Source organism: Bombina bombina, chromosome 10 (assembly GCF_027579735.1).
Source record: "Bombina bombina isolate aBomBom1 chromosome 10, aBomBom1.pri, whole genome shotgun sequence".
Lineage (NCBI taxonomy): Eukaryota > Metazoa > Chordata > Amphibia > Anura > Bombinatoridae > Bombina > Bombina bombina.
Genome location: NC_069508.1, coordinates 137561891 through 137586335, shown reverse-complemented (window position 1 = coordinate 137586335; position 24445 = coordinate 137561891). Strand labels below are relative to the sequence as shown.

The following is a 24445-nucleotide window of genomic DNA, read 5'->3' as shown; positions in this document are numbered from 1 at the left end:
ATATCAGAAACAATGCTTGGCCGAAATTGGATCTCTGGAATCGAAGATATAGTTATCTCTGATCACGCTGTTATTGTACTAAAGCTTGACACTGGCCAGATGCGGTCGGGATCAAATTATATTTCCTTCCCCAGACATCTATGTAATAATATAAAATTTCAGCAACACGTACGATCGAAGTGGGCAGATTATCAAAATAATAATGGCAATTATATGGATAAAATTGAGACATTCTGGGAAGCTTCCAAGGCCGTCTTACGCGGAGAGATTAAATCTTATACGCGCTTCTGGTCAAAACATTGTAGCTCAGTGACTAGACAATTAGCTAATCGTGTTAAGAACGCTTATAGAGCCTATGTCAGTAAACATACCAGAGAAACTTGGGAGGCCTACACTACAGCTAAGACTCTTCGAGACACACACATGAAACAGATTAGTGCCCAGGAAGAAATTAGATTGAAAGCTAGATACAGGGGTTACACGGGCAGATCGGCGAAATTCTTAGCGAGATTAGCGAACTTCTCGCCTAGACAGGCTATCACCGCTATCAAACATGGAGATAAGAGATATACGAACCACCCAGATATTGAAAGAGTGTTCTCTGAATTCTTCCAGACTTTGTATGAACAAGATCCCCTTGATATAGATAAGAAAGAGGCATTCTGGAGCAAGATCAAAGTACCACGTCTGGCTTTAGAGGCCAGAGACATTATTAACACTCCCATTACGGAGGAGGAAATATCATGGGCAATTAAGAAGGCGAAATCTAACAAGGCTGCCGGCCCGGATGCTCTTCCTATTGAGTACTACAGAATTCTACAACCACAGGTATTACCTATTTTGACTAAGTTATTCAATTTTTTTTATTTTTCAGCTCCTTTAGACCTATCTCGGTCCTGAACACTGATTATAAACTGTTAGCAGCTATCATAGCCTCACGACTGAAACCCTTTATGGGCGAGCTAATCCATGAGAATCAAACCGGCTTCATGCCTGGACGCAATCCCGTAAAGAATACGAGGAAACTTCTGATTTTGCTCGAATCTTTCTCTAACAAATACAAATTTGCAGAATCTGGCGACAATATAGACAGGGCCATTCTTACGGTTGATGCCGAGAAGGCCTTTGATAGGGTCAGTTGGGATCATCTATTCTTTGCGTTGGAACGTTTTGGGTTTTCAGGATTTTTTACCAACTACATACGCCTGATTTATAGTACCCCCTCCTCTGCGGTGATTATTAATAATACTTCTACACAACGATTTGATCTATTTAGAGGGACTAGACAGGGTTGTCCGCTTTCACCTTTCCTGTTTAATCTTAGTATAGAACCCTTAGCTATCCGATTACGACAAGAACTGGAAGGGATTACATGGGCGGGGGAGAAACTGGTGCTTCTCCAATACGCAGATGATCTCCTCATATTTATATCTAATCTTAAAGTATCGTTGCCTATCCTACAGAGGATAACCCAAGAGTTTGGGGAAATATCCGGATTTAAGATCAATACTTCAAAATCGGAATTAATGTGGATACATAAACACTTAGTATCACGGGTGAAGCATCCCTTTCAAGAAGTTTCCCAGATTACTTATCTGGGTTTACGTTTATCTAGAAACGCGGAAGATTGGTATAGCCTAAATCATAGGTCTGTACTGGACTCATGCAAGAAAAAGCTCGAGGACTGGACTAGGTTACCAATTTCGCTGACCGCTCGTGTGACCCTGATTAAGTCAGTGATTTTTCCAAAACTCCTCTATATATTGCAAAATATTCCGTGGTTTTTACACAAAAGAGATATTACTATATATAATAAAGCTTGCTCCAAATTCCTTTGGAATGGCAAGAGACCACGGATCTCCGTTCTTAAGCTTATGAATTCTAAGCTAGCAGCTGGCTTGGCACTTCCTAACATTCAGACATATAACCTGGTTATTATAGCCAGATTTGCTTTAGACTGGCTAACTGAGAAGGATCAGATTACATCTTTCACTTGGGAATCTAAGGCTGTAGTCCCCTTTAAGTTAAAGGCTCTGTTGCATTGTCCCCTTACGTCCCTGCCTTCTAATATATTCTACCTAGGCACCTTTAAGAACGTCATTGTAGCCTGGCAAAGACTGTGTACAGAGGTGGGAATCCCGCCTCATGTCTCACAATATTTACCTATAGTGGGCAATCCAGAGTTTAGTCCTGGTATTTATAATCAGATATTTAGAGAATGGGAGTCAAAGGGCCTTCAGACCCTGGGTCAAATTCGAGATACAGATGGGCAGCCAGTCACATTCCATGCAATTGCGACACGATTCGCTTTAGGGGTGCGAGAATTCTATGCCTATCTTCAAGTTAGGCATCTTCTCTGGGAACTGAACAGGAAACACGGGAACGAATGGACTCTGGGTGAATTACAGCCCAGGATTATCATCTATGCGGCAGGAATATACGCTATCTCCCCCTTATATTTAGTGCTAAATCAGAAAGCTTCAAATCTGCAAATTAATGAAATGATTGCTAGGTGGTCTACTTTATTTCCAGAAATTGATGAGGAGACTATTGTTGGGAGTTTCAAAATAATCCAGCAGAGCTGGGTCCCGACAACGTGGAGGGAATCACAGATGAAAATTGGGCTGCAGAGATACCTTACACCTGCGGTCCTCTCTAAGTGGTACAAAAGTAAGGTGCCATGCCCCAGATGCTCATCTATAGGGTCGGACCTATTCCATTGTTTATGGAGCTGCCCCAAAATAGGTCAATATTGGGGAAAGATTGCATTCTGGATGATGGTGGTTTTAAAGCTGAATCATAATTTTTCCCCAGTAGAAATCTTCTTTCTGGTGAAGTACCAGGGCATTACTAAGAACTATAGTCTGATAAATATTATTATACTAACAGCACGTAGTCTCATTTTTAAGGCATGGAAAGCATCTTCGGCACCTACTATGGCCCAATTTAAAATGGCCCTCTGCAATCAACTTATAACAGAACAGTATAATATACCATTCCCGCAAGATAAATACCTAGAAGTATTTTTTAAAAAATGGGAACCTTTTGTAAAATCTCTGCCTCTTTTACAACAAAATAAAATAGTCAAACCTTTCAGAAATTCGGAGTTTGTTCAGCTTAACATCCTAGGGGGCCGCTTTCCGGAAGAATGGGCAACGGATGCCGAGTGAGATGGTATGGGGGGGGGGGGGAGAGAGTGGGAGGGAGGATCCTTATTTCTGTTATGAGGCAATGATATAATATAAAAACCTTTCTTTTTTTTTTTTTTTTTTTTTTTTTCTTGTTTTGTTTTGTTTTGTTTTATGTTGTTACTATGGCTTGTTCTGTTCTTTCTAAAGGGGGAGGGATAAAAGGGGGAAACTCCAGAGACAAAGAAAGACTAGATATTATATAAAGGTTTATCTGGTTACACTACGCATTTCTCTATGTTCACTTTTATAATTATTAGTGCACTATATAAATTTGAATGATGTATACGCCAAGGAAGTAGAAACTGACCTAGTAGAATGAGCTGTAATCCTATGAGGCGGAGTCTTACCCGACTCAACATAGGCAAGATGAATTAAAGATTTCAACCAAGATGCCAAAGAAATGGCAGAAGTTTTCTGGCCTTTCTAAAACCGGAAAAGATAACGAATAAACTAGAAGTCTTTCGGAAAGACTTAGTAGCTTCAACATAATATTTCAAAGCTCTAATAACATCCAAAGAATGCAACGATTTCTCCTTAGAATTCTTAGGATTGGGACATAATGAAGGAACCACAATGTCTCTACTAATGTTGTTGGAATTCACAACTTAGGTAAAAATTTAAAAGAAGTTCGCAACACCGCCTTATCCTGATGAAAAATCAGAAAAGGAGACTCACAAGAAAGAGCAGATAATTCAGAAACTCTTCTGGCAGAAGAGATGGCCAAAAGGAACAAAACTTTCCAAGAAAGTAATTTAATATCCAATGAATGCATGGGTTCAAATGGAGGAGCTTGAAGAGCCCCCAGAACCAAATTCAAACTCCAAGGAGGAGAAATTGACTTAATGACAGGCTTTATATGAACCAAAGCTTGTACAAAACAATGAATATCAGGAAGAATAGCAATCTTTCTGTGAAAAAAGAACAGAAAGAGCAGAGATTTGACCTTTCAAGGAACTTGCGGACAAACTCTTATCTAAACCATCCTGAAGAAACTGAAATATTCTCGGTATTCTAAAAGAATGCCAAGGAAAAATGATGAGAAAGACACCAAGAAATATAAGTCTTCCAGACTCTATAATATATCTCTCTGGATACAGATTTACGAGCCTGTAACATAGTATTAATCACAGAGTCAGAGAAACCTCTTCGACCAAGAATCAAGCGTTCAATCTCCATACCTTTAAATGTAAGGATTTCAGATCCTGATGGAAAAAAGGACCTTGAGACAAAAGGTCTGGTCTTAACGGAAGAGTCCACGGTTGGCAAGAAGCCATCCGGACAAGATCCGCATACCAAAACCTGTGAGGCCATGCCGGAGCTACCAGCAGAACAAACGAGCATTCCTTCAGAATCTTGGAGATTACTCTTGGAAGAAGAACTAGAGGCGGAAAGATATAGGCAGGATGATACTTCCAAGGAAGTGATAATGCATCCACTGCCTCCGCCTGAGGATCCCGGGATCTGGACAGATACCTGGGAAGTTTCTTGTTTAGATGAGAAGCCATCAGATCTATTTCTGGAAGTTCCCACATTTGAACAATCTGAAGAAATACCACTGGGTGAAGAGACCATTCGCCCGGATGCAACGTTTGGCGACTGAGATAATCCGCTTTCCAATTGTCCATACCTGGGATATGAACCGCAGAGATTAGACAGGAGCTGGATTCCGCCCAAACCAAAATTCGAGATACTTCTTTCATAGCCAGAGGACTGTGAGTCCCTCCTTGATGATTGATGTATGCCACAGTTGTGACATTGTCTATCTGAAAACAAATGAACAACTCTCTCTTCAGAAGAGGCCAAGACTGAAGAGCTCTGAAAATTGCACGGAGTTCCAAAATATTGATTGGAAATCTCACCTCCTGAGATTCCCAAACCCCTTGTGCCGTCAGATACCCCCACACAGCTCCCCAACCTGTAAGACTTGCATCTGTTGAGATTATAGTCCAAGTCGGAAGAACAAAGAAGCCCCCTGAACTAAACGATGGTGATCTGTCCACCATGTCAGAGAGTGTCGTAAAATCGGTTTAAAGATATTAATTGAGATATCTTTGAGTAATCCCTGCACCATTGGTTCAGCATACAGAGCTGAAGAGGTCGCATGTGAAAACGAACAAAGGAGATCGCATCTGATGCGGCAGTCCTAAGACCCAACATTTCCATGCATAAGGCTACCAAAGGGAATGATTGTGACTGAAGGTTTTGACAAGCTGATATCAATGTTAAACTTCTCTTGTCTGACAAGGACAGAGTCATAGACACTGAATTTATCTAGAAACCTAAAAAGGTTACCTTTGTCTGAGGAATCAATGAACTGATTGGTAAATTGATCCTCCAACCATGAACTTGAAGAAACAACACAAGTTGATTCGTATGAGATTCTTCGAAAATGAGAAGACTGAGCAAGTACCAAGATATCGTCCAAATAAGGAAATACCAAAACCCTATTCTCTGATTACAGAAAGAAGGGCACCGAGAACCTTTGAAAAAAATTCTTGGAACTGAGGCTAGGCCAAACGGTAGAGCCACAAAACTGGTAATGCTTGTCTAAAAAGAGAATCTCAGACACTAAAAGTGATCTGGATGAATCGGAATATGCAGATACACATCCTGTAAATCTATTGTAGACATATAATGCCCTTGCTAAACAAAAGGCAGGATAGTCCTACAGTAACCATCTTGAATGTTGGTATCCTAACATAACGATTCAATAATGATAGATCCGGAACTGGTCTGAAGGAATTGACCTTCTTTGGTACAATGAAGAGATAAAATAAAACCCCAGCCCCTGTTCCAGAACTGGAACTGGCATAAATACTCCAGCCAACTCTAGATCTGAAACACATTTCAGAAATGCTGAGCCTTTGCTGTGTTAACTGGGACACGGGAAAGAAAAGAATCTCTTAGCAGGAGGCCTTAACTTGAAGCCAATTCTGTACCTTTTTGAAACAATGTTTCTGAAACCAGAGATTAAGAACGGAATTGATCCAAATTTCTTTGAAGAAAACGTAATCTGCCCCATACCAGCTGAGCTGGAATAAGGGCCGCACCTTCATAGGTATTTAGGAGCTGGCTATAGGTTTCTATAAGGCTTGGATATATTCCAAACTGGAAATAGTTTCTAAACTGATACCGCTCCTGAGGATGAAGGACCAGGCTTTTGTTCCTTGTTGTGAGGAAAGGAACGAAAATGAATATTTACCCTGGAAAGAAAGGGAAAGCAAAGTTGACTTAGAAGACATGTCAGCATTCCAAGTTTAATCCATAAAGCTTTTCTAGCTAAAATAGCTAGAGACATATACCTGACATCAACTCTAATGATATCAAAAGATGGTATCACCAATAAAATTATTAGCACGTTATAGAATAATAATAATGCTATAAAATTATGATCTGTTACTTGTTGCGCTAAAGCTTCTAACCAAAAAGTTGAAGCTGCAGCAACATACGCTAAAAATATAGCAGGTCTAAGAAGATTACCTAAACATAAGTAAGCTTTTCTAAAGGATCCTTAAATGAAGTACTATCTGCCGTAGGAATAGTAGTACATTAGCAGGAGTAGAGACAGCCCCATAACCTTAGGGATTTTTGTCCCAAAAAACTCTAATCTGTCAGATGGCACAGGATATCATTTGCTTAAACGTCTAGAAGGAGTAAATAAATTACCCAAATTATTCCATTCCCTGGAATTACTTCAGAAATAGCATCAGGGAGATAAAACACTTCTGGAATAACTACAGGAGATTTAAAAACCTTATTTAAACGTTTACATTTAGTATCAAGAGGACCAGAATCCTCTATTTCTAATGCAAATAACACTTCTTTAAGTAAAGAACGAATAAATTCCATCTTGAACAAATACAAAGATTTATCAGCATCAACCTCTGAGACAGAAACCTCTGAAGCAGAAGAACCATTATCAGTATCAGAATGATGATGTTCATTTAAAAATTCATCTGAAAAAAGAGAAGTTTTAAAAGACTTTTATGTATACTAGAAGGAGAAATAACAGACATAGCCTTCTTAATGGATTTAAAAAATAAAATCTCTTATGTTATCAGGAACACTCTGAAAATTAGATGTTGACGGAACAGCAACAGGTAATGTAACAGTACTAAAGGAAATTTTATCTGCATTAATAAGTTTGACATGACATGCAATACAAACAACAGCTGGAGAAACAGATACCAAAAGTTTATAGCAGATACACTTAGCTTGGTAGCTCCAGCACTGTGCAGTGATTTTCCTGAAGTATCTTCTGACTCAGTTGCAACGTGGAACATCTTGCAATATGTAAAAGAAAAAAACAACATATAAAGCAAAATTGATCAAATTCCTTAAATGACAGTTTCAGGAATGGGAAAAAAATGCCATTGAACAAGCTTCTAGCAACCAGAAGCAAAAAATAATGAGACTTAAATAATGTGGAGACAAAAATGACGCACATATTTTTTAGCGCCAAAAAAGACGCCCACATTATTTGGCGCCTAAATGCTTTTGGCGCCAAAAATGACGCCACATCCGGAACGCCGACATTTTTGACGCAAAAAAACGTCAAAAAATGACGCAACTTCCGGCGACACGTATGACGCCGGAAACAGAAAAAAATTTTTGCGCCAAAAAAGTCTGCGCCAAGAATGACGCAATAAAATGAAGCATTTTCTGCCCCCGCGAGCCTAACAGCCCACAGGGAAAAAGTCAAATTTTTTAAGGTAAGAAAAAATGATTGATTCAAATGCATTATCCCAAATATGAAACTGACTGTCTGAAAAATAAGGAATGTTGAACATTCTGAGTCAAGGCAAATAAATGTTTGAATACATATATTTAGAACTTTATAAACAAAGTGCCCAACCATAGCTTAGAGTGTCACAGAAAATAAGATTTACTTACCCCAGGACACTCATCTACATGTTTGTAGAAAGCCAAACCAGTACTGAAACGAGAATCAGCAGAGGTAATGGTATATATAAGAGTATATCGTCGATCTGAAAAGGGAGGTAAGAGATGAATCTCTACGACCGATAACAGAGAACCTATGAAATAGACCCCGTAGAAGGAGATCACTGCATTCAAATAGGCAATACTCTCCTCACATCCCTCTGACATTCACTGCACGCTGAGAGGAAAACCGGGCTCCAACTTGCTGCGGAGCGCATATCAACGTAGAATCTAGCACAAACTTACTTCACCACCTCCATCGGAGGCAAAGTTTGTAAAACTGAATTGTGGGTGTGGTGAGGGGTGTATTTATAGGCATTTTAAGGTTTGGGAAACTTTGCCCCTCCTGGTAGGAATGTATATCCCATACGTCACTAGCTCATGGACTCTTGCTAATTACATGAAAGAAATTCTGGTGTAGACTGTCCCTTTAACTGACCACTACTCCTTCCCAATGAAAGTATAGGGCATTATGTAAAAAAATGCCTTTGCTATTTAATTGTTATAGTTTGTTATATTATATTAATATAATTATAATATTTAAGTGCTGCCCAGTTGTCAGGTTGTGTAAAAAAAATTTGCTCAGAGCAGGAGCAGGTCCGTCCAGCGGTAAAAAAAATTAGAGGGAACATTGATTGTATTTTTGATTGTATAATGCTATAATGGATTAGATAAGACAGCTTCAAACTTGGCCCTCCAGAGGTTTTTGGAACTACATTTCCCATGATGCTCAACCAGCATATCAACTGGCTTAGCATCAAGGGAAATGTAGTTCCAAAACCTCTGGAGAGCCAAGTTTGAGGCTGTCTGGATTAGATCATGTGATTATTTTTTAATGGCCCTTTAAACAATAATACTAGTATACTACACAATAGAAGCGTAATGTATTTGCTTACTGGAATTGGATATAAACTTACCTCCATATCGAGGACTTTGTGAAATATTGCTTGAGCAAGGCATTCTCGTATGTATCTTTGATTATCATGTCTCATTGCATTTATTCTGTATTCCTTTTCAGACAATATTTTTCCACTTTTTGTAATCTACACAAAAAAATATATATTATTACACGCTGGAAAAAAATGACGTCTCTTCATTGCAGTAAATACAACAGATTTGTTCTTTTAAATCATAATCTTTATTCTTATATATCTTGTGATGATAAAATAAAGATCCACATTATTACTTTATTATCTTATGCTAATGATATATACCCTGATTATTTTTTTGTTATAGGAAATCTAGTACTTAAAGGGACAGACTAGACAAAATTTAACTCATGATTCAGATAGCACATGCAATTTTAAAGAATTTCCAGTTTACTTTTATCATCAAATTTGCTATTTTCTTTTGTATTCTTTGATGAAAGCTAAACCTAGGTAGGCTCATATGCTAATTTCTAAGCCTTTGAAGGCCACCTCTTATCTCAGTGTATTGTGACAGCTTTTCACAGCTGGACAGCGCTAGTTCTTGTGTTCCATATAGGTAACACTGTGCTCACTCCCGTGGAGTTAATTATGAACCAGCACTGATTGGCTAAATACATGTCTGTCAAAAGAACTGAAATAAGGGGGTAGTCTGCAGAGGCTTAGATACAAGGTAATCACAGAGGTAAAAATTGTATTAATATAACTTTGTTGGTTATGCAAAACTAGAGAATGGGTAATAAAGGGATTATCTTTTAAACAATAACAATTCTGGAGTAGACTGTCCCTTTAAAGTGATTTTCTGGTTTAAAAATAAATAGCTCCACCATTTAGAGCATTTTATTTTCATACAAATGCCTTCCTTTTACTGTGTTTAAAGGGACATGAATTCAGCTTTAAACTTTCATGGTTCAGAGACAGCATGCAAGACTTTCAAATTTACTTTTATTATCAAATTACTTTGCTCTCTTGACATCCTTTGTTGAAGAGCATATCTAGGTAGACTCAGGAGCAGCATTGCACTACTGGGAGCTAGTTGGTGATTGGTGGCTACACACACATATGCCTCTTGTCACTGACTCATCAAATGTGTTCATCTAGGTCCTTAGTGCATGGCTGCTCTGGGCTTCAACACATAGTTATGGCAGTAGTGCAATAATAAAATAAACTAACATATCAGAGCATTTTCTTTTGCTTGTTTATGTCCCTTTAACAGATAAATGAAAAGCAGAGTCACATGATTAAAATATTTACTGAACTTTGCAGAAATAATCTGCGTAAATACTAAATTATTATCATTCTTATTACAACAGTACCAGTCCAGCTCTTTGAAGATGTCTTCTTATTCGTGTATTGTTGAAATATCCCTTTAGATGTCTGTCTGTGAGGCTGTTATAGCTGGACAACGGCCTATGAAATATAAAATAAGTTTAATTACAATTGTCACAGCGTTATAAAATATTTGAGAGAGCAGGCAGTATACATTTTAGAAGGTTAAAGGGATACTAAACCAATTTTTTTTCTTTTATGATTCACATAGAGCATGCAATTATAAGCAACTTTCATATTATCAATTTGTTTTCATTCTCTTGGTATCTTTATTAGAAAAAGGAGAAATAAAAGTTTAGGAGCTGGCCCATTTTTGGTTCAGCACCCTGGATAGTGCTTGCTGATTGGTGGCTACATTTAGTCACCAATCAGCAAGCGCTACCCAGGTTCTGAACTTAAAATGGGCCAGCTCCTAATCTTTCATTCCTGCTTTTCAAATAAAAATAGCAAGAGAATGAAGAAAAATTGATAATAGGACTAAATTAGAAAGTTGCTTAAAATTGCATGCTGCTTTAACAGTGACACACTTAATCTATTTTTGCCAGTAATTTCTAATTGGGTGTTCCTGCTATTAACATCTACATAAGGTGCCCAATGCATGACATCTCATGCATCAAACGTGAACCGTTAGCAACAAGGAAAAACATTATTTACAACAGTAATACCTAGGAAACATCCTTGCAAAATGGTTTGTGTAAATGTTGTGATTGTGTTTTGTTATGGTGACGCAATCTCTCTGGATAGTACAAAAAGTATCTCCAGGGGATAGGTGTGGGCGTTCCAGAGATCAGCCCAGCATGCATAGTTGTCAACATTTAAAAAAACATTTCCAGGGACACTTTGGAGCAGAGCAAGCAAGTGGGTTACAGGAGTATTGACGACCTACTGTTCAACTGCTCCGCCCACTCCATTCTGCAATCAAAACACACCCATTTGAGAGTAATAGTAAAACTTAAACTTATCCATAGCTTATTATACAGATTACAGCACCAACCTCTTACACCTACCCCATAATATTGACAATACCGACAGTGCGGATCAGGTCTGCCAGACCTCGCTGAATGCGGAGAGCAAAACGCTCTCCGTATTCAGCATCGCACCAGCAGCTCACAAGAGCTGCTGGTGCAACGCCGCCCCCTGCAGACTCGCGGCCAATAGGCTGCCAGCAGAGGGTGTCAATCAATGCGATCGTACTCGATCAGGTTGATTTCCGGAGATGTCTGTCCGCCTGCTCAGAGCAGGCGGACAGGTTATGGAGCAGCGGTCTTGAAAGCCCAGAAACACGGGCCGTCAAGCTCCTTACTGAGCTTGATAGATAGGACCCATTGAGTCCCTGCCTAGACCTGCTCTGAGCGATCAAGCAGAGTTCGTGCTGTACCTCCCCATTGACTTGTGTCAGACATGCCCCAGCTCAGCTGCAGCCCTCCAAAGCTCCTGGAGGTGGCATTTCCAGGGACAAAAAAATTCCAGCGATATACAATAAAATCCAGGGACTGTTGCTGGAAATCAGGGACTGTTTGCAACTATGAGTGTACAAGATTCATAAAGACTCTAATGCCCTTGTGAAATATTGCAAAGCTTTAGAATATCAGGCCCTAACTGATTTTAAGTTTTCTTGGGGTTTTTTTTGCTTACGTTGGACTACTTTATATATGGCTTTTTTTTTGTAACCTTTTAACGCCGTTACGGCGTTGTATTCCATCCAAATTTTTCTGGGCGGAATACAACGTCCTAACCGGGTGGCTTTCCTGAAACCACTGGTGCTTCCCTGATGGGATCGCAGTCTGGAGGGCGTTCCTAGCATAATAGGAACACCCCATGACGCAATACCATCATTGAAATCTCGTGATCACTTTCACGATTGCAAGATTTCAAATTGTTTACATCGGAACAGTTGTTCTGATGTAGACACTTTAACCCCGCCAGGAAAGTGTTAATTTTAATAAGTTTGTTCTCTAATGTTTTGAAGGTGTTTTGTGATATATGTATCAATCACAGTGCAATTGGTTCTATGCTTCAAGAATTGAACAATTATGAATCAGGTGCAGACCCACTGATTATATCAGAGCTTAGCTCACAACTTGAGGCTGAGAAGAAGGACAATTACAAATTAAACATTACTACATTTTAGTTACACTAAATTTTTTTATTAAATCTAGCCCAGGGGTGTAACTAGATCTCAGAGCCCCCCTCCGCCTCCTATTTCAACAGAACCCTTTCTAGCTCTTTGCAATCCATAAGAGCTGAGCAAAAAGCCACATAGCAGCAAGAGGAGTGGTTACTCCATGCCAATGTGAATGTAGTCTTCCTGTACAAATATGGTAGCAAGTTTTTTTGTACAGCAACATTGTGTGCCACCATATTTTTAAAGCAAATCCATACACTCTTACACTGCAAGCCCTGATTTGCACAGGGCACACACAGGGGCCAGACCGGCTACCTATGTAACTTGGGCACAACTAGCACCTCTGTAGCATTATCACTAGTTAATGCAGGGCAACTTGGACCCCCTAAATGTGTGGGCCCAGTCTCAATTGAGACCCCTAAAACTGTAACTATTCCCCTAAACTAGCCCATTATTTTAGACTAGTCCTAGAGCCTGTGTACACAAGCCATTTTTTGCAGTACAGTGGTCCCACCCTTTGCTCTCTCTCCCCCTCTCTGTTGCTCTCTCTCCCCCTCTCTTTTGCTCTCTCTCTCCCCCTCTCTTTTGCTCTCTCCCTTTCTCCTCTCTTTTCCCCCTCTCTTTTGCTCTCTCTCTCCCCACCCTGTTTTGCTCTCTCTCTCCCCTCTCTTTTGTGCTCTCTCTCTCTCCCCCTCTGTTTTGCTCTCTCTCTCTCTCCCTCCTCTCTTTTGCTCTCTCTCTCTCCTCTCTTTTGCTCTCTATTCCCTCTCTTTTGCTCCCTCTCCCCTTCTTTTGCTCTCTTGCTCTTACTCCCCCATTTTTTGTGATCTCGCAGCCACGTCCACTGCCGCCTGGCCACCCCCATCTCGCCACTCCCATCCAGCCATGCCCCAATCACAACACGCCCAGCCACGCCTCCCCCATCATGGCTGCTTTGGACCACTATCTCTGCTGCTCAAGGCCAGGTATGTTTGACTTTGTGCAGTCTCTACTGCACATAACAGCTTCGGACAAACATACTTAGCCTTTTATTATATAGGATATGTATATATGTTACAGTTAAACTGTGTTTTAAAGGGGCATGAAACCCAGACTTTTTCTTTAATTCTTCAGATAGAGTATACAATATGACACAACTTTCCAATTTGCTTCTATTATCAAATGTGTTTGAGTCTCCTGTATCCTTTGTTGAAGGAGCAGCAATGTACTTCTGAGAGCTAGCTGATCACATGCTTGGTAAACCAATGACACAACTCATATATGTGCAGCGACCAACTAGCAGTTAGCTCCCAGTAGTGCAGTATCCTCCTGAATCTACCTGAATATGCTTTCAACAAATAATACCTAGAAAAGGTATTTTCAGCTGTTTTTGTGTATAAATAAAATATCATGTACACTCTCCCTGCAAGCTCAGCCTATCTGAAAGGGCTGTGGCTTTACTGACAAATAATCACTAAGTCAAATACAATAATAAACATAAAGGAATTGGTTTGCATATATTTTATACACTACAACTAGTATAACAAGTCATTGGAAACAAACTAAGGGAAAAACAGTCTTATAGTGAACTGTCTCTTTCAATTATGCACATAATACCATTCCAGTGAGTGTGGAGAAGCATGTTTGCTTTGTGTATAATTTCAAGAAAACATCTCTAACCTTTCAAATCCTTGCTTGACAATACTGAATTCTCCACATGGGGAAGAATGTTGTTCTTGACAGTTCATTGAAATCACAATGTCGTTTTTAGACAATGTAATACTGAGTTCAATACAAATCATAAATTGAAAGGAACTTGAATCATCTAGCAGATTTCTTATATTATCAATTACTTTTCACTGCATACACAAATTGTCATTCCATTATATAAGACACATATGTAAAGTTTATCAAAAGAGGATGAATATTCAAATAAACATAAATGTGAATACAGCTTAAAGGGACTGGAAACACGTTGAGATTTGTATATAAAATGTTTAGTTATGAATAATAAAACGACTTTGCAGTATTTATGTTGCCCCTTTTCATGCAATTGAGCAAATTCTAAATCTCAGAGCTTGAAATGCACCCTGTTGAATTTTCAAGGCGAACCCTGCTACATATATCTCCTTAATTGGATTTATCAGATAACAATTGCAAAACAATACGCTTTATTTTATCTTTATGACAGTGGCTAGCCTTGTTGTCTGTGGACTAAAGCCCAGATTGGCTCCTCTAAATAAAGCAAACAGTGGGTGGAGTTTGGCTATTGAAATATAATTTAACTTCATGATTTGCATGTTATTTATATTATGACTAAAATGAATAGCAGTACAAAAAGGTAATCTTTATTAAAAGAGACCTTTTCATGGTGTCACATTTAAAAAAATATCCAAATGACTAAATAAGCATTTTTTTGTTTTTATTTGGAGCGCTTAGATGTCAAAATGCCTTAAAGAGATATTTAACACTAAACACATTTTTAAAAAGCATAGGGGCCAATTTATCATAGTGCGAGCGGACACGATACAATGTAGCGTATCATGTCTGCCGCACATCGATAAATAAATGCCGACAGCAGTTCTTGTGAACTGCTGGTGCGATGTCGCCCCCTGCAGATTTGCAGCCAATCGGCCAATCAGTTCCAAAATGGCAGCACCCATAGTTAGTTAGAGGGAGGTGTATGATGTGTATTTGTGTTTTATGTCCCTTTAAACACTGGTTTTCAAACCTGTCCTCAGGCCTCTCCCCAACAGGCCGGATTTTCAAGATACCTTGCATGACAACAGGTAAAATAACCATGTTTACTAATATGTTGATTATTTCCCCTGTGGTCTAGTTCAGATATCTTCAAAATGTGGCATTTTAAACAGTGATTTAAAAGAAAATGAAAGTAAAATGAAATCCATGTTAAAAATTAGCTAGATTATAAATACAGTCTTCTACCTCTTCACTTGAAAACAGAGACACTGAGACCACAATGAGTCTAAGATTTTTGTTTGTACTATGAACACATTATATTGATAAGCTAAATGTAAGGAAGACAATGGTTTATGAGGGGTGTGTCAAAGAAATACCATGAAGATAATTGGTATGCAAATGTATTGATTTGAATCAGATTTGCAAAACAATAACTAAATATATAAAAAAGAAAAGAAACATAGCCACATCAAATCCCTGCAGTCCCTCTAGCATTCACAAGTCTGCTTAAAATCAGAACTCTGCCACTTCAGCCTCAAGATACATGCCAGCTCCTGAGCCTACCTCAGGAGTAGGGTTGGCACATTGGCCATGGTTTCTTGGACACTTATGAGTTACACATGCTGCAGGGTGTGCAGAGGGGAACATGCATTATGCTGCTGGACAGCACACAAATAGTGACACTGGACAGCCCTGTTCATGTTCCTCCCTGCACACCCTGCAGCATGTATAACTCATAAGTGCCCAGGAAAATATGGCCAAGGTGGTAACCCTACTCAGTAGCTGTGCTTGTTTCTCTCCTCTCTAAAGATCTCTGCTCTCACAAGATTTTAGAAGGCAGTTTTTGTTAAGAGGAGTTCCCAGCATTTCTGGATGTTAGGGAGAGATAAGCACATTACTATATAGCATATTATACAGAGTTTTGTTGTATTTATATTTTGTACTTTGTATTTTTATTTAATTTAAACTTTAGGTTTTGTATATTGCAGTGTATGTTGGCCTGTGATGTGTATACATACTGATTGTACTTTGTTTCTGTTTATATTCAGCAAGAAGTATACTTTGTATACATTTTTTACAAGTTGCATTGAACTGTTTTTTATACACAGTTTCAGAAAGTTGGCTAGAACTGAGTATTCCTTAGTCTGGAAAGAGTGCTGCTTATGCTGGACAGGGGTATTCCTTAGGAGTGTCTGAAGTTATTTCACAGTTATCATTGGGGACACTAAGGTCAAATCTAAAATGTTATAACTCAGATAGAACATGGCAATGTTATAAAATGCTCCTTTTATCTTCCATTATCAAATTGTCTTTTTATATGCACATTTTCTGGGGGACCAGATTCTACTGAGCATGTGTAAAAGATCAGTGTGTAGTTATGAGTCTGTGATTGGCTGGGGGCTGCTGTGTGATACAGGGGGCAGGGAAATGGGAGAACATTTGAAAATTGACAGAAAAAATAACTACTGCTCATTTTAAATTCAGAGTAAGTGTTATTGCATTATCTTTTTATTATGCTTTTGTTGATTATGCATTTTACACCTGTAGGTCTCGCTCATTTATCTTGCCAGTTTTATGCTTGTGACGTTTGTTTAACCCCTTGTTGTTTTCACTGTAAATAGCATGAATTAAGAGTTCTGCTCCTGTGAATTGTGCACAAGGTTTTCACTTCTAGCAGGAGAGTTTTTGAGAACCAGGCCCTGAATTATGTTAATTTAATTTAGACTTAAAAGTCACCTTAATACTGCTTATGCAACACACACACACAATTGTATGTTCTATCTGAATCATTCAATACAATTTTTTGGGGGGATTGCATGTCCCTTTAATTGTCTTAATTCACAGCTACTGCTACTAAGAAAAATGTTACTTCATAAAGAAGGCAAAGATGAAATTATTAGAGATAATCACAAAATGTCATTTATTAATGTAATTGTTTCACAAAAACATATTGGATGGAAAAATAATTTTTATTGCATTACAAGTTTACGTAGCGATTCGGGTATTAAACTGCTGCTATAGTAACTCTCTGATGTTCCTTAGCTCCTGTTTGCAAACAAAAATAGTTGCATAATCTATTTGCGTGTTATTGATTTTACAAAGAAATAAACTAAGCTGTATATTATTCACTTTCTTTATTTAAGATTTAACAGATGATAAAGAATAATTGATCTGCCCACTGTTCACAAATGATATTATGTCTTGTGTAAAATAAGATAAGGTTGTTCACAAATGATATTATGTCTTGTGTAAAATAAGATAAGGTTAGCAGTTAATATTGGCTAATTATGACATCTGTGCAAAATATTTACAAAAGATTACCAAGCACACTTGAGTGCTGCAGGAGTATATAAGTACCCTGTATATTATTCGTATATAATTGTATACAAATTTGCTGGCACCTTCTGGTGTGGTTATATGTCCCTGCTCTTGCATGTTAAGACCAATGATGGAAAAAAATTGTGTCTATTTCCTTGTAAAATTTTTTTTTTTTTACTCATGCCAATTGCTATTTATAGATGTCCTTGAAGGGACATTAATCACCTTGTAGTTACAAGAATAATATATCAGCCAAGTCAATGTTTTTTAAACAAATTAACATCCTTTTTACTGCAATTATTTTTCAATAGCAAACAAATGACAACAAGGCTAGCCACTGTCATACATTTAGTATACAATGCATAGTTTTGCAGTTGTTATCCGATCAATCCAATTAGGGATAGATGTGTAGCAGGGTTAGCCTTGACAAGTCAGCAGGGTGCATTTCAAGTACCGAAAATTACAAATTGCTCAATTGTAAGATCTAAATTGCATTAAAGGGACATAAGAACATACAACTTTAAACAACTTTCCAATTTACTTCTATTATAATTTTTTCTTCGTTATTTTTTCTTCGTTATCCTTTATTAAAAAGCAGGAATATATGCTCAGGAGCGTGCACATATCTGCAATGCTATATGGCAAAAGTTTTGCAACAATGTTATACATTAGCAAGAGCACTATATGGCAGCATTATTTCCTGTAATACAGTGCCAGAAACATGTGCACGCTACCTATCTAGATATCTCTCCAACAAAGAATAACATGTAAACAAAGAAAATTTGATAATAAAAGTAAATCGGAAACTTTTTTTAAATTGTATTCTATATCTGAACCAGGAAAGAAAAAAATTGGGGTTTCGTGTCCCTTTAGAAAAAGGGACAAAATAAATAATGAAAATATATTTTAAAGTTGTTTAATTATGCATAAAGAAATATTTTATATAAAAATCTCAAGGTGTTTATTGTCCCTAAAGGCACAGTTTTTATTGTTGCCTTGCAATAGATTAACATTTTAACAGGGTATAAAGATTTTAGAACAAATACAATTTTTTGCTTTCTGCAATTATTTTTTAATACCAATATTGGCATTATTTATAGAATCTAATCTGAACTTAGTAGACGAGTCTAACCACTATAATTGTGTTAACAAAACAGGTATTGTTTGTTTGTTTGTTATCTGATATCCTCTGCTGAGGCTTAATAGGGACAGATATGCAGCAAGGTTTGGCTTGTGAAGACTACAATGTGCACTTTCAATCCTCAGAATTGGAAAACAATTTTCTGAGTTAAATTACAGGAAAAGTCGGGCAAAATAAACAATGACAGTATACTACAAAGCTGTTTTACTACACTAACTTAAATATTTTATCGTACAATCTTAAAGGGAATACTGTCCCTTTTAATCTTAGTTACCATATACTGTATTTGTAGTACAGGAACATTAAACAGTAAATACATTATTTTTTAAAAGCAAACAGTAGCCTGACAATAACCTATGATTTCCATAAGTAATCTCTTCTGTTGAGAACAATTAGGGACAGATAAATTAAACAAATGAAGGATGTGTAAAACCTACCAAAGTAGTTTAAAGTCCATTTAGAGAGTCATAAAACCGCAAATTTCTATTCCATGATTCAGACAGAACATACAACTTTAAACAACTTTCCAATTTACATCTATTATTAAATTTTCTTTGTTTTCTTGTTATCCTTTGTTGAATGCAGGGATGTAAGCTTAGGACTGTGCAGATGTCTGTAGCGCTATATGTCAGTAGTTTTCCAATAATATCATACAAGAACACTAGATGACAGCACTATTTCCTGACATGTAGTGCTTAAGGCATGTGCACGATATCAATCTAGATATCTCTTCAACAAAAAATAATGACGCAAATTTGATAATAAACGTAACTTGGACATTTTTAAAATTGTTTTCTCTCTCTAAATAATGAAAGAAACATTTTGGGTTTCCCTTTAAAAAAGCTATATTCTACACAGCCATGATTTGCACACTTTTAGTCCCAACAGAATTGACTAAGGGAAACCTAGGTTTCAACATGGCAGCATCCATTACTTACGTTATGAAAACTCAGGGAAATTGGAAATCCCACAATGTTTAGACGTAAATTACAGGAAAAGGGGGAAAATAAATAATTACATTTTATTGCAGTGTTTTATTTAATACACCGAATTAAACATTTTATATTACAATCAAGTGTTGAATGTCCTTTTAACAAAGGGGTTGAGAAATATTTAGGAAATTCAGGAGCCAGACAAGATTTGAGCAGCCAATCATACTCGTTTTATGAGACAGAGAGGTGATGATAGACAGAGAGGTAAGATAGATTAGATAAATAGATAGATAGATAGAGAAAGAGAGATAGATAGAGACAGAGATAGATAGATAGATAGATAGATAGATAGATAAATAGAGACAGAGAAATATAAATAGATAGATAGAGAGAAATAGACAGATAGATAGATAGATAGATAGATAGATAGATAGATAGATAGATAGATATATAGATAGATTGATAGAGACAGGGAGATAGAGATAGATAGATGATAGATAGATGATAGATAGACAGATAGATAGATACTTAGATAGAGATAGATAGATAGATAGATATACATACAGAGTGATATATAGATAGATAGATAGATATATATATAGATAGATAGAGACAGATATATAGATAGATAGATAGATAGATAGATAGATAGATAGAGATAGAGACAGATAGATAGATGATAGACAGACAGATAGATAGATACTTAGATAGATAGAGAAAGAGATAGATAGATATACAGAGTGATATATATAGATAGAAAGATAAATAGATAGATGATATATAAATACTATACTTGTGCAGCTGTCAAACATTTGTTTCATAAGCTACAAAACGTTCACCTGTAGCATATACTTACCTTCAGCTCGCTGGAGAGTCACGCTAACCCTCTTCTTCACAAAGCCCCTCATATTAACGCGGCCTCTAGTGCAGGCCCTGGGAGCCGCCGTGCTAAACCTCCTGTTAGCGCGGCTGGGGCTCTGTGAAGAAGAGGATCGGGTTATTGCCGCATTCCAGCGTGATGAAGGCAAGTACTAGCCCCTAAAAAAACATTTAAAGGAAATAAATGAATACTGATTAATTTTGTCAGTATTTTTTGTTTTCTATCACTTTTGTTGATGCAGTTAATCTGGTATTCATTTTGTTAAAATGAAACAAACATCCGATTTTCGTTCCGAATTTATACTCATAACAAAAGGAATGCACTTCTCTAATACAAACATCAGATACATAGATACATAGTTAGATAGAAAGATAGATAATGATAGATGTTGCACCTTTATCCTCTAAAACTGCAGATCTCTGATAAAAACAACTTATCAATATTTTATACAAAAATAGATTTATTACTTTATTCTAAACCTGCATGAAAAACTGCAATATTCAATGTTTTTTAATAAACAATTATCTATAGAAATGAGTCAGAAATATGCCATAAAATAATAGGTCTATAGCCTGAGATACACTAATTAGTATTCACTAAGGAGCTGTGCTGATAAGAACAAATTAAACCATCATGGGAGAAAATAATACAAAATATTTAATTAGGAGAAAATGCAGTCAAATAATCATATCTATTTAGGCAGACTCCTTGGCCTAGATGCAATGAAAACCATTTTGTGAAAATAATATCTGATGGAAAATAACTCTGCATCCCTCTCCATCGTCCCGCATTCTGCAGGATTGTCACTGGCTGGGAGGTATGACCTGCTCTCTCCCTGCAGCTCTTCTTTTGTTCTGGTTTTAAGGGACTGATGAGCCCCGCACACAAACCACCTGTAACCCCACCCTCGGCATGTAACACCGTCCTCAGCATGTAACCCCACCCTCGGCATGTAACCCCACCCTCGGCATGTAACACCGCACTCAGCATGTAACACCGCACTCAGCATGTAACACCGCACTCAGCATGTAACCCCACCCTTGGCATGTAACCCCACCCTCGGCATGTAACACCGCCCTCGGCATGTAACCCCACCCTTGGCATGTAACCCCACCCTCGGCATGTAACACCGCCCTCGGCATGTAACCCCACCCATAGACCATTGATAATCCGTCCCGCAGTGTTTAGCCCCAACCACAAAATATGCCACTGCAACAGTACAACTCTAAAAATGTGCAATCCAAAGAACAAGTGCTACTGTTTGGGCCAATGGCACTTTTTACTCTGGACTAGAAGTGCTCTGTAGTTCCTGAGTTGTACATCTAGTATGTGTTTAATAGCTCAGTGTTCATGTGCTGCCAGAATCCCTCCTTCTCTGTGTTCCTAAGGTGCCAGTGACCAGTCCTGTGTTCCATCAGCATGTGCAATCAGCCTCAGTATCCCGCCCAGTGTTCACATGGTACCAGTATCTAGCTCAGTGTTCCTGTGGTACCAGTATCTAGCTCAGTGTTCCTGGGATACCAGTATCCTGCTCAATGCTCCTGTTGTACCAGTATCTAGCTCAGTGTTCCTGGGATACCAGTATCCTGCTCAATGCTCCTGTTGTACCAGTATCTAGCTCAGTGTTCCTGTGGTACCAGTATCCTGCTCGGTGTTCCTGTGGTACCGGTATCCTGCTCAGTGTTACTGGGATACCAGTATCAAGCTCAGTGTTCCTGTGGTACCAGCATCCTGCTCAGTGTTCCTGGGATACCAGCATCCTGCTCAGTGTTCCTGGGATACCAGTATCCTGCTTAGTGCTCCTGTGGTACCAGTATCCTGCTCGGTGTTCCCATGGTACCAGTATCCTGCTCAGTGCTCCTGTGGTACCAGTATCCTGCTCAGTGTTCCCATGGTACTAGTATCCTGCTCAGTGTTCCCATGGTACCAGTATCCTGCTCAGTGCTCCTGTGGTACCAGTATCCTGCTTAGTGTTCCTGTGGTACCAGTATCCAGCTCAGTGTTCCTGTGATACCAGTATCCTGCTTAGTGTTCCTGTGGTACCAGTATCCTGATCAGTGCTCCTGTTGTACCAGTATCCTGCTTAGTGTTCCTGTGGTGCCAGTATCCTGCTTAGTGTTCCTGTGGTACCAGTATCCTGCTTAGTGTTCCTGTGGTACCAGTATCCTGCTCAGTGTTCCTGTGATACCAGTATCCTGCTCAGTGTCCCTGTGATACCAGTATCCTGCTCAGTGTTCCTGTGGTACCAGTATCCTGCTCAGTGCTTCCGTGGTACCAGTATCCTGCTCAGTGATCCTGTGGTACCAGTATCCTGCTCAGTGTTCCTGTGGTACCAGTATCCTGATCAGTGTTCCTGTGATACCAGTATCCTGATCAGTGCTCCTGTGGTACCAGTAACCTGCTCAGTGTTCCTGTGGTACCAGTATCCTGCTCAGTGTTCCTGTGGTACCAGTATCCTGCTCAGTATTCCTGTGGTACCAGTATCCTGCTCAGTGCTCCTGTGGTACCAGTATCCAGGTCAGTGTTCCTGTGGTACCAGTAACCTGCTCAGTGTTCCTGTGGTACCAGTATCCTGCTCAGTGTTCCTGTGGTACCAGAATCCAGCTCAGTGCTCCTGTGGTACCAGTATACAGCTCAGTGTTCCTGAGGTGCCAGTGACCAGTCCTGTGTTCCAACAGCACGTCCAGTCAGCCTCAGTTCCAGTTGTTGCCAATTCCACAGTCATTGTTAAATAAAGTTTGTCTCTTCAAAAGTGCATTTATCGTGCCTAAAAACAAAGAATTGTTCTTAGCTCCATTCAAGAAACACTAAGTCTGCAACCACCTTACAAAGCAAGCTCCACACACCTGGCCTCAACTCAAACACAAGTACCTTCAGATAAAAAGAATGCTAACTTGCAATGCTATGCTATCTATAACCAGAAGAAGAGATTGGGTTAACTAGCAAAGAGAAACTTCTAAAAAAAACAACTCATTAGTGCAGTGCAGTATTCTGTGGCTCATCTGCCCGTTACAAGTAAATAACTCATCAGTAATGTATGCCACATCTGCCCCTTAAATGTAAACACCTCATTAGAGAAATACAATATCACTTATCTGCCCCATATGTGTTAACACCTCATTATTGAAACATAGTGTTTTATTTTCATGTCACATGCACTCCCAAGAGTGGCTTAAAAGCTAAATCTGTAACATAGGTTGTCAAATTGCTGCCAATTGCCTAAAAAGCTATTTGGTATAATTTGCAGGTCAGCAAATTAGCTTACTGTCTTCTATGGGGCGTGTGTGGGACAATCACGATTACACAAAATCAACAGGTGATTAATGCCTTTTAAAATAGCTAGATCTATGTCATCTGACCTTTATCTGTAATTTTATAAGATATCTGTAATTATAGGCTTACCTCAGAATTCTGGGATATGTGGTAATTTTGAATCAATTATTGTTTTCATCAAAACACAAGTCCTTAAATACAACTGAAGAAAATGATCATTTAGGTTGGGTAAATATTATAAACAATCAAAATGATCAATCCCACTCTGTAGGTATTTTAGACTTAGTCAATGTTTTTGTCAGCAATAAGAGCAATCCGTATTTTGAGCATTTTAAGTGATAATAACAGGTATGCGTTCCTACACAAGTAAACATTGAAGGATGTCCACTCTTCCTATTGGGAAATGTGAATGCAAACAAGCACTCATCATATCTATCCCAGAAAAAGTCCTCTTGGGGTCCATATAACTATAAAGTCATGTCTGGTCAACTGCAGTTTTGTCTTAGAACAATTTATAATTGGGGTAAGCAATTTGTGTGATTGCCTTGGTTGTTGGACACTTGACAGTCTGTTAGAACTTCTGAAAACTACTTAAAGTAATGGTAAATTGAACAAATCATCAAGCCAAATTACAAATCCGTGTAGCATTTTATGTATAATGCTCAATATAAATGTATATACGATAATGGCCAATACCTTTTATTAAATC

The 24445-nt window shown here is 38.3% G+C and overlaps 1 protein-coding gene across 1 annotated transcript in view; it reads right to left on the bottom strand.

Moving 5' to 3' along the window:
* The window catches only part of ERICH3 (glutamate rich 3), an 85863-nt gene that overhangs the window by 37389 nt on the left and 24029 nt on the right, over positions 1-24445 (bottom strand). The window contains exons 2-3 of the mRNA XM_053693187.1: positions 10375-10468; positions 9050-9175 (exon numbers count right to left, since the gene is read on the bottom strand). Coding sequence (XP_053549162.1) covers positions 9050-9175; positions 10375-10468 — 220 coding nt within the window. The remainder of the gene's footprint in view (positions 1-9049; positions 9176-10374; positions 10469-24445) is intronic.